The 19,658-nt window shown below is 41.1% G+C and overlaps 1 protein-coding gene across 7 annotated transcripts in view; it reads left to right on the top strand.

Moving 5' to 3' along the window:
* Positions 1 to 19,658, top strand: part of COL15A1 (collagen type XV alpha 1 chain) — a 180,355-nt gene that overhangs the window by 83,883 nt on the left and 76,814 nt on the right. For all 7 annotated transcript variants that reach the window (XM_067291066.1, XM_067291064.1, XM_067291065.1 and 4 more), the window contains 5 exons: positions 477 to 539; positions 3,472 to 3,597; positions 8,597 to 8,659; positions 11,230 to 11,265; positions 11,480 to 11,623. In XM_067291066.1, the coding sequence (XP_067147167.1) occupies positions 477 to 539; positions 3,472 to 3,597; positions 8,597 to 8,659; positions 11,230 to 11,265; positions 11,480 to 11,623 (432 nt within the window). The remainder of the gene's footprint in view (positions 1 to 476; positions 540 to 3,471; positions 3,598 to 8,596; positions 8,660 to 11,229; positions 11,266 to 11,479; positions 11,624 to 19,658) is intronic.

Here is a 19,658-nt window from a genome sequence, read left to right on the forward strand (position 1 = left end):
GGAGTGTCATAATTTGGTTTTTGAACTAGGGAGCACATTGAAGGAAATAATGCGGAATGAAGAAAACAAGTTGTTAGGTACGCATTTTAGGACATCCTTAATGGTGATAGTTATCTTTCTAAAGTTAAAATCTGTCTGGAATATTGCTTAGTCTTCAGTCCACTTCCACAGTCACAATGACACCTACATCCTGCAGAATTACTGTCACTGCACTGGTAAAGCATCTGCAGGTAAATATGGAGCTCAGTATCTACACAATAAACTCATATGAAACTCACCAAAAATCTGACTGAAATGCTTTTGTTGTCTTTGGACCCACAAAACAGTAGTTGAAATTCAAAGGTATAATTTATTTCACTAGCAACATTCTGCTGCAAGGATGCTGACCATAATGTTATTTGCAGTCATTGATGAGAGATGTTTTCATCTGTTGTCTTTGGAAGCAGTATTTTAAAATTAAATTCTCCAAATTTCAGAGTATACTGGAACCTGAAGAATCAGGTTCTGGAGACCTTGATGGAGAGACTGAGATTTTAAGAGTAAGTATATATTGATATTTTTTTCTCATTAGCATAATGAGGAACTTTATTTTACTCATCCAGGTTGTAAAAGGTCCACTTTCATTGACAGTGATATTATTTCACAATGCAAATCATGTCATTTTATTGAACACGCTTAATTCACAGCATTCAGATATTCTTTGCAGGGAACTGTTGGGGTTTCATTCCAAGATCTGAAAAAATGAATTGAGCTATGATATGAAGGAAGACAAAGAAAGCCAAAGAGAAAAGTCCAGTAGAAGTACATCTTTTTCTCCCAGCTCTCTGCCACAACTGCAGTGTATTAGGGAAAGGCCTAAATACATGTAGGGTGTGAGAAAGGAGAGGACAACAAAGAAATAATGCCAAGAGGACTTTTCTAAAGGAGTAGATGCTTTCAACCTGATTCTGAGAAGGCAGTAAAGATGAGAGAGATGGGAATGATAGTATTCATTGCTTATTTTAATTTGGAGAACCTGTTCTTAAAAAAAAATATGCATGCCTATATGAAATACTTCACACTGTACCTTCCACTGTTGATCCATTTTGATGGCCATTTGCACTTTTTTGTATCCTTGCCTTTGTGAAGAAATGTAACATTGTCACATCAAGGCTGGATAGCAGAGAGAAATGCTCTGATTCAGCAAAAGTTATTACAGCTTTGATGCACGTTCCTACGTGAATTACTGTGTATCATCAGACTTCTGATGTCAGGAAGGAGTGTTCATCCCAGGTAAAACCTGAGCCTCAGGCTACTGAGACACTTGGCTACAGGTTAAGCTAGGACAGCCAAAGCAGTTGCTGCCTTGGATGTTTACTTCATCCTTCTCCTGGAGATGGCCACCTCAGCTTCAGAAAGAACTTGTATAGCTTCTGCATCAGCTAAACCACTTAATTTTACAGCCATGGCATTCAGGAAATTCAGCATCAATTTCAGTTCATTTCAGTAGGCCGTGCTGTAAAATGCAGCAGTTAGAGCTGATTCACAAGCTGTTCAACTGTGTTTGGGATCAGCAGGCTCCAGGAACAGGGCAGTAGAAGTAGGAGGATAGGCACTGCTTTAACATTGTAGCTTAATTTGTCACTCTTAGCATTATGTGTCAACATCCTCAAGTAAGCTTTATTTTATGGATTGAAATGGTGCATTGGTCTTGTGCTTCCTTTGCAGAAGGATGGCATATTTTGAGAGCCAGTACTTGGATGAGCAGGGCTCTGGATTAAAAATGGAACATCTGCCTTGTTTTTCTGTTTCTGCTTCTTAGCAGCTGAGGGGCAAAGGAAACATTTGGAGGTGGGAGGGTTCTACTTAGTTTTTGCTGGACTATTTTTTCAGAGGAGAGACTGTATTTCCTTATATGTATCCTGCGCAGAACAATGCAGGATGCCTTTCCTGAGCAAGACGACATCAATTAACTAGAACTTGCTGCCAGATACACTTTGGAATTACTTTGTATATTTTGTCTTGTTTTTGAGCCACTTCAGCCTCTTATTATCTGTAGACAACCAACCAGACAAAGCTTTGCCTAGTTCCTATTGAAAATCCAAATAGTAAACTATGAAATATCTGTTTCTGATCATTGTCAAATGAGTTGCAAATAACATGGTTTTCTGTCTAGAGAACCAGTCAGAAATATGATGATGAAGGGAAATATTACAGTTATGGAGAACTGTTAGAAAAATGAGAAGCCAAGTGGCAGAAGATGAAGAAACTTAAATGTGAAGGCTTTTACTGATCCCTCTGGACAGACTGAGAGACAATCTTTCATACAATCTTTGGGACAGAACCTTTCCATGCTTTAATTAGAGCCTGTTTCATCCATAACGAAACTTCCTGAGAAGTGAAATCCCTGAATGCCTCTTTCCTAAACTATGAAGTCCAGAATGCTATATTCGGGAGCCTCCATTCTGCAACACATTTCAGTGATATTCTTCATTCTCCCAAATTGATTTCTGCCTCAAGACTTCTTTCCTGTCTCTTCTTTCTGCCAAAGTGCTGACTACCTTATTCCCAAGGCCCTTCAGAAGGGAATTGTCATGTGTTGAAAGCTAGTTAACTTGCCAAAATTAGGAGACTCTTTAGATGCCCTATATAGTTAAAGGACAGAGGTAGCTAGCATAGGTGCTGGGAGCAGCTGCCTAGAGAAGGCTCTGTTAACGTACTGAAAATCCAAGATGATCAGCTTCCTAGCAGAATCCTGCAGATAAGACTAGGGCAGAATTAGAGAGTTACTTGCCTTGCAGGCCCATGCCCCTAAATTTCAAAATGTCCATGATGTTTGCCTGCCAATACAAGGGATCAGTGTTATGGATGGGCCTGCGCTTGAGAGAGGAATTTTGCAAACATACTATTTCTCACAAAATAATGCATTTCATTCATTCTGTTCAATTTAAATAGATCTGCTTATGGCCATACAGACAGATCTTTGGAGCAGAGGCCATTTTTATAGCACCAAGCATAGTCAGGTCCTGACCATGAATACAGCTTCTCAGTGCTACAGCAATAGCATGGAGAAGCCCTTGGAAATCAGTGGGGAAATCTGGAAATCTGTGGTCCCTTGATTTCATTTTGGTTAAATTTATTAACACTATGTGGTCACTGGAATATCTCTACAGTCTTTACTGGATCACAGAAAGCAGACAATTTTTCGATTTTTAACTTCCTTCCATTGTGTGCTATGAGGAGGAGCAATTTAGAGAGCAAGCATAGAGGAGGTCAGCATGACCCTATGTAAGGAGTGTATCTGTGAAACCAGAACTGGTTCTGAATGAAGCAGAAGAGAGATAGTGGCCCAAGCTGAGAGTTTTATGCATCTGAAAATTCTCTGTGAGCTTTATCTGTTCCATGTATGCTAAGCAAATGAACTTGACCAGGAGAGAACTAAAAGGCTTTATAACAGTAACAGCTTTCTAACAATACTATTGATTTATCCAGGGTCTTCCTGGGCCACCAGGCCCTCCAGGATTGCCTGGTCTTCCAGAAAAACCAGCACCTGATTCAAACATAGGACCTCCTGGGTCACCAGGGGAAGATGGAGCTTCTGGAGAACCAGGCCCTGAAGTGAGTATCCACTTGCGCACAAAGATTAATGTTGTTCCAGCAAGAAATGCTAAGGCTTACAGTCTGTATAATTCTTAACAATATTGCAGAATATTGTTAATTGTAGAGTTTGGATTTTATGCTGATTTTTTTGCAGATTTTTCTGGAAAATAAAAAAATTAATGTCTAGTTTTCTCTATCAATAGCACATTACTCCACAGCAAGGTGAAGATTAGGCAGAGAAATACTGGTGAATCTGGACCAGAATGAATAAAAGCTAAGGATGGTTTTACCAACACTGAATAAAGCTAAGGATTTTTTTTCATGTGATGTTTTCAGGAAAATGAAGTTGGCTAAATCACTTTCATAATCTGAAGGCAATTTATAGCACAAATTGAATTTTCCTCCTTCAGCATTGTCTTCCTACCTTGTCTTCAGTTAGGCAGAAACACTTAATCCTGTGGACATACATAGTCCTACTGTAAAAAGTGTTGCTAAAAGTTTGAATTTTTTGTATTTATTGATAAACTCCCAGTCAAGTGCCTCTCAATGAAGAAAAACAGTTTTTCGCACTGATCAACTCTATGAGCCCTCTCTGGATCTTATAGCAAAAATCATTCTTTCAGCCCCTATCAACCATTTGCCAGTAGCAGACATTCTGAGGACTAGATTTGATCTATATATTCATATTAGCATCAAAGCAGGTCACTCTTGCTGCAGCTGACAAAGTGTAATTAACACATATTAGAGAAGTGTAGTGGTGACACCTATTAAAGAGTAGATCTCACTGCATCTCAGTTGTGTCAAATTTTGGGGGATAACCAAGTGAGAGGATAATACCAAACACAAAAAAGGTGAATACTGTAACTTTAAACTTCTAAGTGTCTGGCCTTCAAGGTGGAACCCAATATCCTTGGGCAGAGAGAAATTAGACACCTGAAAATCTTTAAAATGAGATCCAAGGACCACTTACATGGGAAGCCTGTAAAAAACAAGAGCTGAGGATGTAATTAGCCCTGAATTAGCCAATAAGGAAACACTGAGAGTAGTTTGAGTTGTTTGTATGATATCTCACTTAGAGCTATAGGGAGGTCCTTTCATCCAGTACCTTGAAGCCCTATCCTGACAGCTAGCCCTTTTCTGTAAGAAGATGGGTCTCACAGTCTCAGGCTACAAGGGAGTATGAACATCACTAATTGTTGTTGACCCAGGCTTTAGGCCCTTCCAAGATGAAGTGTCCACTGAATAGGGGCTGGAAATGCAGTTTTGGACTTTGAAGTCTCAAGAGGTATGTTCTGAGAATAAACTGTATCCCTACTAATCTGTCTAAATTAAATCTATGATTGATAGAGTATAGAGGATGTAGCAGTACATGGATTATTATGTTGCTGAACTACACACAGTTTGAATGTTTGCTAAAATGTATGCTCAAATGCTTTGGCTGTGTTTAGAGTATTTGTTCAGTTATTCACTGAAATGCCCTTTTAGTTTACGATTTTACAGGTGATTTAGGAGGCAATTAGTGATTCTGGAATTGTAATGAGATGTTTCACTAAGGTCAAACAAGTTGGTCCTATAAAAGTAGAATCAAAAAGCACTATTTTTCCTCCAAGCTCTTTACAGACATGTTTCAGGAAAGAAGGCCTTCTTTGCTTGCGTAAAGGAACTTTGACACCAGGGTTAACAGTTACGATCCAGATCTTTAGAAATGTGCCATTGACTTAAATTTGAAGAAGAATATCCAACATGTTTTAAATTAGTGTAGTGTAAACACGGTCCCTTCTTTTGTTAACCCTTTGCTTTCTAAAAATTATCAATGAATTTTTAAATTCTTTTATGCAGCTAACTGCAGCAAGATTATGTTTCTGATGGTTTGTTCTGAGTGCTCTTTGCAGAGTTAGCCTCTGATCTAGCAACAAGATCCACCAGGACATATTTGTCCTGCAGTTTCTGTAGCATAGACCAGGTCTTGCAGCCACCAGGTAAGTTTGAAAGTAATCCCTAATGCTTGGGTAGCAGTGTGGAGCTCAATGCCTGCCAGTTGCAAAACCAACAGCAAGGCTGGCCTGCACTGAACCTCATGCTGCCGTGACAATAGTGCTAGCAATACCTGTACAAGCTGTATTAGTACACTCCTGATACCTCCTGCAGGGAAGATCCTTAAGAATGCCTGGAACTCCAGTGGTTTTGATCACATTCACCATGTCTAAACTGTAGGGCCTGGGAACAATTCTGTGGTTTGGATGGGTGACCTTGTCATATCCTGACAGCATAATAGGATAGGACCCAGTTATTTTCCATCTCCTTTCCACCTCCATCCTCCTGTACCCTGGTTTCCTTGGAAGAAAAGCCAGATGCCTGGAAGGGAAGAAATCTCTGGGCTAGAGGTTGTGGGGCACAGGACAAAAGGTTGTACCAAGAGCACACCTGCCCTACTAGTAAGAAAACCACCATTAACAACCTGAGGGCTATGACAACAGGAAACCATTTTTCTATTCCTTTCTGTTCTTAATTCCTTTAATTAAGAAATGAAGGCCTGAAAAGCCTCTGGTATAATTGAAAAGAGCTCCAGAAGGACTGACTAAATGACAGCAGCTCTCCAGTGTTGCTTGGGGTGGCCACACTCCTAGCATGCCCTCCGCAGGCCTTGCTCATCCTGCAGTACACATGGTCTATTAGCCCTTCCCAGATGTTTTCTGCAGTGATTGCAAAGATGAAATGTTTCCCTGCACTAGTCAAGTTTTTGGAGCTCCTTTACTATATGCCAGGCCCTATCTCGCTGGTAGAGAAGGGAGATGAGGAGCTCATCTGTGGTCTGAGCACAGCCTAGGCCAGCACTGGATGGGTTGCTGTCTTCATTACAGAACTTAACTCCAGTCCACAGGTTGCTTGCTTGCTTTATTTATTTGTTTGTTTATTGTCAGGTTATTATTCCCCCAAAATCATAAGCTTGGCTGAGAACCTATGAGACTGAGATCAGGCTAGGTCCTTTTTATTTGTTGTTTAACCTGTGAAATTTATTATCTTCTTCAATCACATTTTCATGTTTGTGGGCTTGTTTGTTTGTTACAGTAACGAAAAGAGTTAGCATCTTGTTATTTCTGTTGAAAGCTGAGATTCTCACCTGACTCTGGGGAGCACACCAGATGTCACTAGATTTCCAAGAATGTTTCAAGATTACAGCATTCTGGGGGAATAGTAAGGAACTTGTTCAAATGCTTTCTTAAGATGCACTACTAATTGCCATAAATATTTCGCACTAACTGCTGTAAATATTTCACACTAAAAGAACAGCAAGTGCTAAAAAACACAGTACTGCAGTGACTTAGATAGATACTTAATTGTGCCAATTGTCTTATTTCAAGCATGAGCAAAAGACCTTACAGAATGTAACTAGGAAAAAGGCACTTTTATACATTAATGCAGTGTCTGGCCTGTCTTTCCTTACTTTAGCTTCCAAAAAATTAATTAAGTTTACATTGTATTTGAATTGATTTAAAGGTAAGCTATTTCTAGCAGAATTTGTCTGACACTGAATGACTGGCTTAACTTAAAAACAGTCAAATCATCTTACAGCTGGAAGAGTATCAAGCATTGTAAAAAATTCTGGAGTGACCTTTCCTGTCAGTGCCTCTTTTTGGCCACATTTCTCAGAACCATAGTATGCTCGGAAAATAAGTAAAGGTTTCTGTTCATTTCTCTAATACAGCTCAGTGCTATTTCCTGGTGTTCACATATTTAAAACTGATAATCAATTTTCAATAAAATAAGGTGCTTAGCACCTTAATGCTTACTGTCAGAAACAGTCCGCATATGACCATATGACTAAAATATGCCTATATTTTCCCATAAAAGAGAATATTATTTGTTATTTAGATAAAGATTCTGAGAAATTACAAAGACATGTCTGGAATCAATAACAGGAAAGAAAAAAAGTGAAGATGTGCAAAAAAAGAAAGCAGTAAGCACATTTAGCCAGTCAACTCAGGTCCTGTACATGAGATACAGTGATAAAATTCAACCTCTCTTCTACCTGTTCTCTGTCTATGCAATCATGACAAAATACAGTATGAAAATGGGTTCAGACACACAGAAAATATTTCTTATATTTTAATAACAAAAACAATCAGCTTTTCTATCACGTATGGTGCATCCGAAGGGCAAAAATAGTAAAAAAAGTGAGGACAGCAGTGAAAATGAGGCCTTTGTGACCATTCTGAAAATACCAGAGAAAAAGATTGTTTTACTCTCTCCTTCTACAACCCATTTATTTACCCCTCCAAAACAGACCAATAAATAAATTGATAAATGATTCTCAGAGGCCAGACTGCACATCTGTAAATTTAATTAAAGGCTTAAAAGGCCCAATTTTTAAAATGTAAAGCATGCAAATATGTATGTAACTCTTCCCTTTCTCGCATATCTTGTTACTGTGGGTTGGACTCCAGTAACTGTATTCACTGACTTGTTGACCCTCCAAAGCCAGTTCTTTCCCTGTCTGGCTATTCACTCAACCATGTACTCAGTCATGGGAACAGCAAAGGAAATTAGATGCAGAGCTGAATACACGTTTTTAAAGGAAAAATTAGAGAGAAGCATTAGATGGAAAACTGGGGCCACTTTCTGACTTTGTCAGTACAACTTGTTCTCAGCTCTCTCTCATCTGGCATTGGTGTTGCAAAGGGACGGATGGCTGAGGTGCATGTGGAGTCCAGCCACACACATGTAGTACAGTGTTGTCAAAACCTGCTGCTATTGTTTTATAATAATTTTACTTTAGTATTATATGATAATTTGATATTATTTTATATTTAAATATATTTAAATAATGTTTTGGTACAAAGCCAAACTCTCAGAAAACAAGAAATACTAATGTTAAAATTTAATGGTGTTAGCTGCTATGCATTAGAATACAGTCTTTCATATTGTTATATCATTAGTTGATCCAAAATACTCAGCTGCATGTGCTGGGAGGAGGGCTATTGAACAGCACCTGCTTTAGACTTGCTATCATTCACAGGGTCCTCAAGGTCCTCCTGGTCTTGATGGAATGGTTGGCCCACCAGGACCGAAGGGAGAAAAGGTAAGTTAAACATTGATGTTGCTCCAATCCAGTGGGAAATCTTTGTCAGCTCTAGGCTGAAAAAAGCCTGGATAGTTGTCCTTGCAATACAATGTTGGCTGGCTTAGTAATTTTTTTTAATTGAATCCAGTTGCTAATGGCATATTAGAACATACCCCAAAAGGCATATTGAGCAACTCAGAATTCTCTGATGGGTGTAATCTTGTTTTCTGCAGCATGCAATGTTCAAAATGCAGTATGAGCTATTTCAGTATGATTTGCCAATAAAAAGCCAGTCATATTTGGATTCATACAGGTGAGTCTGTAGCAAAAGAGAACTTCATTCTTTGTCCAGACTGGCACAAACTTAGGGGTTATTCTCTACTGAAAACTCTTTCTGTGGTGCATGTGTATAAGGGTTACTGGAATAACTTAAGTTTTGATGTTGTGATCTGTTCCCTGCGTTTCATCCTGACTTATATAAGAGCAGGCCTGCTGACCACTGACACAGCAAGTTTTGTGCACTTAACTGCTGACTGCTGAAGTGCTGCTGCCCCCAGACAAGTTATTCCACCTCCCACACTTGTGGTAGCTCCAGCCTTCATTTCACCCCTTGGTGAGAAGTTCCAGCATGCTAACTTGGCAGCAAAGTAGTTAGTGGGTTAGTTTTCTGTTGACTTGCTGCACTGAATGGCTTCATGGAAGACTGGGTGAGCACCACAGCCACCACAAGGGGAGGAGTGGGAAAATGCAAATTGTATCAGGAGATGACAACATCCAGCAGATAGATTTTCTTATGCTGCCATGGAACCAAAAACTACATATTGGAATATTTGATATTCTTTTTGTATACTCCCAAATTATTGCATCCATTTTTTGGCACCCCACTTCGAGAAAAATGTGGAGAAGAAGGACATAGGCCAGCAGAGAGCTACTGAGATGGTCAGAGGCCTAGACTGCATGACCTGTGAGGAGAGACTGAAGGAGCTGGACCTGTTCAGTCTAGCATAAAGGAGGCCAAGGGTGCTCTAATAGCTGCCTACAACTCTTTGAAGGGCAATTGCAAAGATGATGAAGGCAAACTGTTCCTGGTAGTGCCAGATGATACAGCAAGGAGCAATTGTCACAAACTGCAGCTTGACAGGTTCTGGCTAGACATCAAGAGAAACTTGTCTGCTAGGACGTTAGTGCAGTGCTGGCGCAGGTTGTCCAGAGAGGTTCTGGACTCTTCATCCTCGGAGGTTTTCAAGACTTGGCTAGACATGCCATGGATGACCTGGCCTGGTGCTGGTGATTGTTCCACTTCTAGGGGTAGGTTGGATTAGATGGCTTCCAAAGGTCCTTACCAATTCTGTTTCTATGATTTTATGCCTTCCAAAGATAACTGACTGCAGGAAAATTTCATTCTCCAGTAAGCTTCTAGACCAAGCTTGATGTGCAAGAACTTGAAAGCGCACTCCCAAGTGCACATCAAAAACTCACATTTTATAAGGCGAATAAAAAATCAACTCCTAGACAGCAGGAATATTGATGTATTTATTTATTTTTAAATCTCAAGATTTTTTTTTAATACTGCCTCTGCAGACTGAAAGATCTGAATCATGATTTTGAAAGACTGAGGTTGGCAGAGCTGAAGAACACATAGGAATTAGCAGGTATCCAGAAAATGCCAGTATGTAGAGTTGAACAATGTTAAAAAGCAGGCAACTGAAACTTGTGCCCATCATTATCAGTGGTTTGAGTTTTATGTGGAGGAGTCTAAGAAGAACAGAAGTCTAACTGAAGTAATCTGAACTTTAAACTCAGATTATAGGAAGAGATTTTAGTGTGGAAAGGGAAGTAATTGGAATAAAATCTTAATTTTCAAAGAGGGCGCAATCCACCAAAGAAGGACTAAAGCTCAGTTGTCTTTTCTCACTGAGCTTGTTTTTTCTGCATTGCGTATATTTGATAAAATTAATTAAAAGTGAAGCACTATGTATTTGCGCTTGCTCAATACAATCTCCAGCACCTCGGAATTATAGGATTTTTCCATTTCTACTATTCATCTTTCCTGAAAACCTTGTTTTAATGTATATTGCAATATCTAATTTTAATTATTATTCCCAGCTAGCACAGAGAGGACTATAGGAAGAACCTTCAGAATGCACTGAAGAGTGGCACGTAAAATCAATTTGTGCCTTGGAGTGCAATTGTTTGTGGTTTTTTGCCATTGCTTTTGGAAGAAATCACTGTTACTGTTTTACCACTGTTTGGTGCTTATTCATTTTGCTCAGCTTCTATCATAGCCCATGAGGACTTTTTCATATAAGTTCAGAGGCATGAAGATGTGACCCACAACGCTTAATTCTGTGTGCTCCAGACATTTAAAATTTGCAGCAATAATTGAAATATGAGATTACTTCCTGTTTTCATACCACACCAGAGGTATTCATTTGCTGTTATAACTCCTGAATTACAAATTTCTATTTTTTAACTAAGAAGTCTAGTGTTCTATGGATATTTTAATTAAGAAAAAATACTATGACTTTGTTTTTGTTGCCTGACTAATGTTCTTACTGTAAATAATTAGGATTGGTTTTCTTTTACAGGGTGATCAAGGTCTTCCTGGTTCTGTTGGTCCAAAGGTAAAGAAAAAAACAGTGTTTTTATGGGAGAGCAGTATCACTCCAATATAGCGTGTTACTTATAATTTACCATTGGAAAGGGCTGAGAAGTCTAGAAGATTATTATTGTGCAACGTAGTGAAGTCAGCAAACCTGACTTGTCAGTTCACCAAAACACATATCTGCATCTACTTAGGCACGCCCAGTTTAACAATAGACTGACCTTTCTCTTTAGGGAGATATTGGAATCACTGGATCAATAGGCCCCAAAGGAGAAGCAGGTGCTGATGGGCTTCTGGGGAAACCTGGACCACCAGGACCACCTGGACCACCTGGACCTCCTGGACCCCTGGATCCAAGCTACGGTTTGGGATTTGAGGTATTTTTCTATTATGGGGTTTGTTGTAACTATGTATCTACTTCCTTCAGAGAATGGGTAATGTAATTATCTGTGTATCTCATAACTATCACAGATACTGATCACAGACAGATTAATTTGCTCCAGACTGAAATTTGTCTGTGAATAGCCTACAATTCCTTTTCCCATGGGCATTTGGACATATAATTGGCCATGCTTAGACCATGTAAGTGATGGATTTCTTCAAGCAATTTTCATGAAACTATTCAGTAATACCAGTTTTCAGGTGCTATTAGTGATGCTCATATCATTTGCTAAAATCAAATGTTCAAAGCTACTACCATACTACAAGGAAAAGCTTCTTTGAAACCATTTCATTTTTTCATGTAAATAATTTAGAGCAGAGATCTAAATATACACTGACACCTGCCACTATTCATTAAAATTGAACTGCAGGTTCTGCTTAAGCTACTACTTTCCCATGCTCTCATTTTTGAGGCCATAAGTTTAGTTTAGGCATGTCACTTATGTAAGGTAGAACTACACAGTCAGGTTTTAGATATTTATGACCTCATGGTCTGTTCGATTCAGCAGAAGAAAAATCCATTAAAAAAAAAGAATTCCAGATGCTTCATTTTACTTCTGAAAGTAATACCTTCATCACTTTCAAATATGAGGTCTGGTCACCTCAAGCTGAGTTTTACATGTCATTTGAGAACTGCTTATTTAGATGATCTTTCTGGAGCAGAAAGCAACTGTGCAGTACAGAAAGTCAAAGGGAGCACACTCAGGTTCAACAAGAGCTTCTGCATTTGACATTTTTGTCAAATGATTGCCTGCATGACATTCACATATGACTCTTCCCCTTTTATCTTTTTCCATGCATTTTTGTTTTCTAATTTAGCTGTTTGACTCAGGAGAATCTTTCCAGAGGTTTCTTTTTTTTTTTTTTTTTTTAATTTCATAGGATATAATTTAAGTTTGCACAGAAACTAAGGGCAGTTTCATCAGAGGAGTAAGCAATGTTTGATCAAAACTACTGTCCATGTATAGAATTGAAGTGGTAAACTGGTGGTGGTTGAAAAATGCCACTTTACTTGCACATAAGTACACGTGTTTCTCCCAGTATCAACACTACCCCTTTTATATTTCTCTTTGGTTTACTACAGAAACACTTCAAGTACTCCAAGTACAGAGCTGACCACTGATGCTTGTTTGGAGACATACTGCAATATCTGATATCTGACTAAATAGTACTGTACACTACTAATTAATAATCTCACTGACATCAGTGGATTTCAATGGACAAAAAACCTCTCAGGCAGCTCACAAGTTCTTAGTTTCCACCACTGCAATTGTTAGGAAGGAACAGCATCAAATATAAGTGTACAAACAGTCCATTGCATTAACTTACACACGCTGTAAAAGCTGGTACAGAGTCTCCCCCGAATCAGTACCTACTTGGCTCGGAATGGGGTCAGGACTGCTGGGAAGCTTCATCTTCATCCTAGGCCTGATATGAGTTAGACCTGTGATTGTTTCTCTGTCTTATATCCATCTGCTGTGTCCTTTGAGGACCCAGGTATGCATTAGGTGTTACTCCACCCGGCCCCATTCACACTATTTGAGGAGAAGCCACCTTTGCCTCATTGCATTGACAAAGAAATGCCCTGCAATTGGGTGGTTACGGCAAAACTCTGCCATTTCTGATGGCTAAGCCTCAGAGAATGAAGTTATCAGAAGAGGAGGAGATGAAAAAAATGGGAGTCCTCACTTTGATGGACACAAATACAGAAGGATCCCAGCTCTAACTCCAGGAACAACTAGCTTCATCTAAGCTTCATCCTGTCCAAGCAGCATTGGCATGGCTGTCATTTTCTTGAAAGGAATTATACTATTAATAGACTTGCTAGTTCTAGCTGAACTTTTGGATGCCCACCCCTGCCATCTGTTAAGGCAGCACTGTGGTCTGCCAGTTCATTAAGGCTACACTACCTTTTGGTTGCCAGTCTGTTTATTGCTGTAAAGCTGTCTCTGAAAAAAATTCCTGTTAGCACTTGTTAGCATCTGTGATCAGTTATGTGCAAAAACCAAATGGCTTTGGGGAAAGAAAGAGACTGCATTTCCTGGCACTTATGCTTGCCAAAAGAACATTCTGAGTTGCAGAAGGTACCTGGTTTACCTATTAAAAACATGCAGATGTCAAAAATGATGGCATGTTGTATAAAGCAGGCATCAAACACTCTCTTTAAGGGAAAAATGTTGGCAGAGACAGACCAATTAAAGCACAATGGAGGCAAGGGAAGGAAGGACCCAGTGTCACGCTGTCATGCTATGAAGGTTCGATAGCAACGACTGAGACAGTAATATAATAATAATAAAAAAGATGTTTATTTCCTCACACAAGTTCTTGGATTAGTAACATCCATTAAAATAATGCGATTACTAATTTAGGAAGGATAACACAAAACCATCAGTTACTAATTTAGAAAGGATAACCTGAAACCATCGATTACTGCGTTATTAATTGGAAGGACTGCTTATCCCTGCTTGAAAGCTTTCTTGTTCACTCTCCTAGTGAGAGGGCTCTCAACCTCGAGGAGTTACCTTAACCCAGCGTCCCAGGAAAAGGGGAGGGGGGGGGATACTCACGGTCCAGCCGGAGAGGATGGTCAGGTCACGTTCCCGTCCCTGCTCAAACTCTCCAAGCTCCCAAGTCTCTTTTTATACGGCTGGGGCTCTGGGCAAACACTGCTTTTGCTGACTTTTAGCAAGTTTCGCAATCACAGGACTGTCTGTTTGTCTGCTTGGGAGGACCCTGCTAGCGAAGCAAGACCACAACACCTCCGTATTGTTTCTTCCCTCCCCGGGGGTCCGTGCAGATTCCAGGTGGCAGACTTCACTTCTCCAGTCTTGTTAATCATTCCGCAGCCTTGCGCATATCAGTCCTTGCGCATATCGGTTGGTAGACTTCTTTAGTCCTGTTAAGTCCTCTGTTCAGCAGCTTTGTGCACGTCAGCTCTTGTGCTATCAGTTCTTCTGCATATCAATTGACAAACTTCAGTCCTGTTAACTCTTCACTCGCCCGTCAGTCCACCCCGTGACCAGAGTCACAGCCGTACACCCCCCCCTTTTTTGCCCCTCAAGGACAATCATGGGTTTGATCTTGTTGTTGCAAAGGCAAGTAGCCTGTTTTTAAAGCATTTACCTTAGCAAAGATTGTGCGTAATATTAAAGCTTTCAAGCAGACAAAAGCAATACATATAATGATTATCATGAGTACAATTATTATGACAGTTTGTAAGCCCGACGCGAGCCAAGCTGATACAGACAGTCCGAAATTTTGGAACAATTTTTGCAGCCAATTAAACCCGTTATCATTATGCTGTTTAATGTCCAAAGCTAGGTGTTTAAGGTTTGTGATCTCCCCTTCAATCAGGGTCGAATGGTCACTCAGATTGAAGCAGCACATGCCTTTGAATTCTTCACATCCATGGTTGTGTCGTAAAAGAAGATAGTCAACTGCTGCTCTGTTTTCTAATACACCGGCATGCAAGGCTTGCACATCTCTAAGCATTGCTGATAAGGCAGCAGAAGTGGTGTTGATAGTTTTAGCTAAAGAACATGCAATCTTTTTTATAGCTTGATAGTTCATAGCAACTCCCACCCCAGGTGTAAGGAATGCTGCAGCTGAGATTTGTGATGCTGAGAATAAGATTACTTCTGAATTACATTCAGGGTTGAGGGATGAGGCCTCCCTCCTCTTTCGTGTTTGATTCCCAGCTATTTCCTTTATCTCTTGTTTGCTTGGCATATAGATGCTCAAGCGACCTATGGTACAGGGGCCACCAGTAGCATTGGCTGGAATGTAGGAGTAAGCTTTTACCCCGCATAGCCAAAACATTCCTGTAGGGAGCACAATATGTGCATAGTTAAAGGTTACATTGGTTGTTTGATGACATTTAAGAGGAGGCCCATCTTCCGTAAAATTGTGGCACGGTCGGGTTTTGCTGGTACAATTTACCATCATAGCACACTCAACCGCAGGAAACATTCCTTTCACCTTAATTTCTATCATTGCTTTGTTATACTGTGTTGTGGCGGAACCCCATCGAGACATCTGATTAAACGTATTAGTTACTTTGAAATTTGCTAGTATTGCCTTGTTTTGCACTGTCTCTAGGGGTATAGGGAACCCAATATTGCATGTGGTGTAAATTTGGGCCGCCGAAGTTCCTCCTTCTAGACAAAAGTGAGTGGTATTTAGTATTTCTCTAGCTAACTTTTCCCAAATATTGACATTGCTGCCCCATGGGTTTGAGATCAATGTTGTCACCAGGGCCGTCTGGAGTAGGAACACAAGTCTCCACATGGTATCCTGTAAGAGAACACATTTAGGTTTTCCTCGAGGCAGGGTGCCTCGGAATAAGTGGTTAATAATCAGGAATTATCCACCGAGAACTGATTCGATGGGTTTTTTCTGTGGCATCAAGTGCTTCCCATGCAAGGGGTCCTCGGGGTTTAGACAATGTTAACGGGACTACTCCAATTTGTGGTAGTTTTACCATCACAGGCTGTCCTGGTTTACCACGTGCAGGATCAATGTCAGGATTATCCTTAACGATGCCCGTATCGATAGGGCAAAAGGCCTGGGTTCTGGGACTACCAAATGTTCCCCATCGATTATTAAGTAGATGCACAGCATGGTTAATGCGTAGGTCCCAACTCACTTTTTCTACTTGAGCATATCTTTTAAGTAAGCCATTGGCCCTTTCCACCATCCCGTTTGCTTGGGGATAGTAGGGGGTGTGGAATGTCCAACTAATCCCTTCTTGTGTCGCCCAGTCCTGGACTACGCAGGCTGTAAAGTGAGTCCCATTATCACTTTGTATTTCCTTTGGTACCGGTAATACACTGAACCATTCTTGTAATACCTTAATGGTAGTTTCTCCATTCGCAGTTCTGACGGCTGTCGCTCGGAGGAGATGGGAGACCACCTCGACTCCCACTAATATATATTTTCTCCCACTTGATGGTTTAAGAGGCCCTATATAATCAATCTGCCAGGTTTGCCATAATTGTTTTTTATTACTGATATGTAGTGGAGCTTGCTGTTCTGGATGATCCCTTTTTAATCTTAGTTGGCACTGAGGACAGGCTGTTATGATTCGTCGTGCAGTTGTTATATCTATGGGCCATCCTCGAGCTATACTTTCTTTTACTAAATCCTTTTCCCCTGAATGTCCTTGCTGTATATGTAGCCATTCTCCTATTCTGTCCCACTCTACTTCGCTTACTGTTACTCCTCTTACCCTCGACAACTTGTCAACTATCCCGTTCCATTTAGCTGCCAGACTTCCGTCTGAGCTGTGGGCTTTCACCCACCCTATTGCAATAGACTATTTCCTTCCTTCTTCCAACAACTCTTCCCAGTCTGCTTGCTGCCATACTGGGCACCTATTTATTTGCCATTTATTACATTCCCAGAATCCTATCCAGTCTGTGGCCCCCTTGAATACTGCATATGAATCGGTATACACTGTTGTTGCTCCATTTCTTATGGCAAGTCGGACAGCCTTGAGTTCTCCTACTTGGGCGCTGCCATTGCCTTCTTCTATTATCGTATGGCCTGTGCTTATTTCTAAGGCAACTGCTTTGTATTGCCACCCCGTTGCTATCCTATGTGAAGAGGCATCGGTGAACCATACCCCATTTAGGTCAGACTTTTCAGTGAGTGGTTCAGCTACTGCAATGGGAGATCTTGGGTAGCTTGGTACTGTTTCTGGTACTCCAGGGGTTGTACCAAGCGATTCTAAGACTTTTGCTAATGCGTTATGAGCGATGGTGGGGGAGTGTTTGTATCCCTGGGGCAGCCGAGTGAAGGTATATTGAATGCCTTCCCAGGTGAAAGCAAATTTGTCTTTATCTTCTTTTATTAGCGGGACCATGAAGAACATATCTTTTACATCTAGTGTGGCCATCCAGGGGTGGGCTGCAGTCCTAAGCTGACTCACCAGTTCCGCTATATTGGGGACCGCAGCCGTGAGGGGAGCAGTATTAGCATTCAATCGGCGATAATCTACTGTTAATCGCCATTCTCCATTTGGTTTTTTGACAGGCCACACCGGGGAGTTATAGGGGGAGTGGGTGCGTTCTATTATCCCTTGCTCTTCTAGGTCTCTAATGACTTTGCTTATTCCGGATCGTGCAGCAGATGCTAAAGGGTATTGTTTAACATTAGTTATCTTACTAGGCGGCAGCGCGGGGGAGGTTTGCAAAAGCTTGATGTTAGCTGTTCCAAAGCTCCACCGGGTACCGTTTGGGAGTATCCAGTTTCTTCCTCGTAAAACATCAAACCCTAAAATGTTGTCATTTCCCTTTGGGTTTATTACTACCTCAAATTTGGTAAGACGTTTGTCTCCCGGGAGCCAGGCACAAAGTTTTGCCAAAGGACAAGATTCAGCAATTCCTGTAACTCCCTTTATAAAAATTGATCGTCTAGATGGTTTGATATTTAACCTATTGGCTGTCTGTTTGTCCAAAACACTTATCTGTGCACCAGTATCAATTAAAAAAGAAACTTTGTGTTTTCTAGGTCCTACCAGAATCACAATCCGGGGTTCTAAACTTTCAGGCCGCTGCGCTATTGATAGTACTCGGGTCGGTTGGCCTGATTTTCGACCAGCGCTACCTAGTTTTTTAGATCATGCAACTCTTCTCGTAACTCCGAGAAAGGGTTACTAGGTTTAGATTCTTGTTTACTATCTTGTGAGCCAGGTGGGGCGGATGGCAGAGTCACCCCTTTCGCTTGTTCCAGCTTGCTCACTATCTGTTCTATGTCCTCTGTTTTCTGGTTATGTAGCATGGATCGTGGAACACCTAATGCCAGGGCATGTCGCCACAATCTATTTCGTTTCTCCCTGTCTTCTTGTTTAGTTCCCATTTCCTTGTTGTGCCGCCTGGGGGGGGAATGTCCTCTCCTCGGGGCATATGAGGCAGTAGCCTGTCTAATGCGCTTTTCCCGTGGTTTGGTATCCATCCCCATCTCTTGCGCAGTTCGATGCACTTCTAACAAGGTATCCACCCATGTCGGTATTGGCATGGGGGGGGCATTGAGGTTATTATGATTGTGTGCCTCTGCAGCTACAATGCGATCTCGTATTGCTTGTAGCTTCAGCTTTAACACTGTAGGCAATCCCCGTATTAAAGGCGTTAGGCTGTTTGGGCTTACTGGGGCTTGCATGGGGACATCGTAGGCTCCCCTTTCATATATCTGCTGTACGCAAGCTGCCTTTTGTATGGCTTCTGTAAGCTCACTGTGGGTATTTATACCTATTCTCAAAGGTTCTCCTCTGTTCCTCGGGTCCTGTCCCCCTGCCCAGTAGGCTACTCGGGAGGTGAGGGAGCGATTCGCAACTCTACCCGTAAGGAAAACTCCTGGTCCCCAATATCCTGATGCCTCCTCTTCACTTAGTATTATGCGATCACCTCCTGTTAAGGATACCCGCCACAAATACTCAGTTTCTGTTTCTGTAGGTTGCCTGCAGTATTTCTCTTGCAGTTTTCCCATCTCGTCTCCTGAGTAAGGGGTAGTTCTAACTGTGGTTCTAGCATTACCCCCATGGGGTCCTGTTGCGGTTTCGGTTTTTACAACTGGCCGCACATCCAGAGGTGAGGGTTCTGGAGGGTACAAATCACCATTGTCCTCTGAACTACTGCTGTTTCCCCATATATCTCCGTCCCAGTCGTCCGGGTCCTCCACCAGCATTTTTCTAATCTGAGCTGCTGTGGGGGGCTTCCTTGCTGTTGAAAGGATGAGTTCTAACTTGTTTTGTAATTTCTGATTTCGCTCTTTCTCTAATTTCAATTTTCTTTCAAGATCTACACACTCCTGCACCTTTTCTTGTAACTGTTCCTTAGTTTTTTGATGGGTCCGATTGGCTTGTTGGGCTGCCAGTAAACAGGCCCCTAAGATGGCACATATACCACCTTTTCCTTTCCCATCTCTTTGGTTACCTCTGACTTCCTCTATCCTACACACGACAGAGGCTTCATC

Source organism: Apteryx mantelli, chromosome 2, assembly GCF_036417845.1.
Source record: "Apteryx mantelli isolate bAptMan1 chromosome 2, bAptMan1.hap1, whole genome shotgun sequence".
Taxonomy (NCBI): domain Eukaryota; kingdom Metazoa; phylum Chordata; class Aves; order Apterygiformes; family Apterygidae; genus Apteryx; species Apteryx mantelli.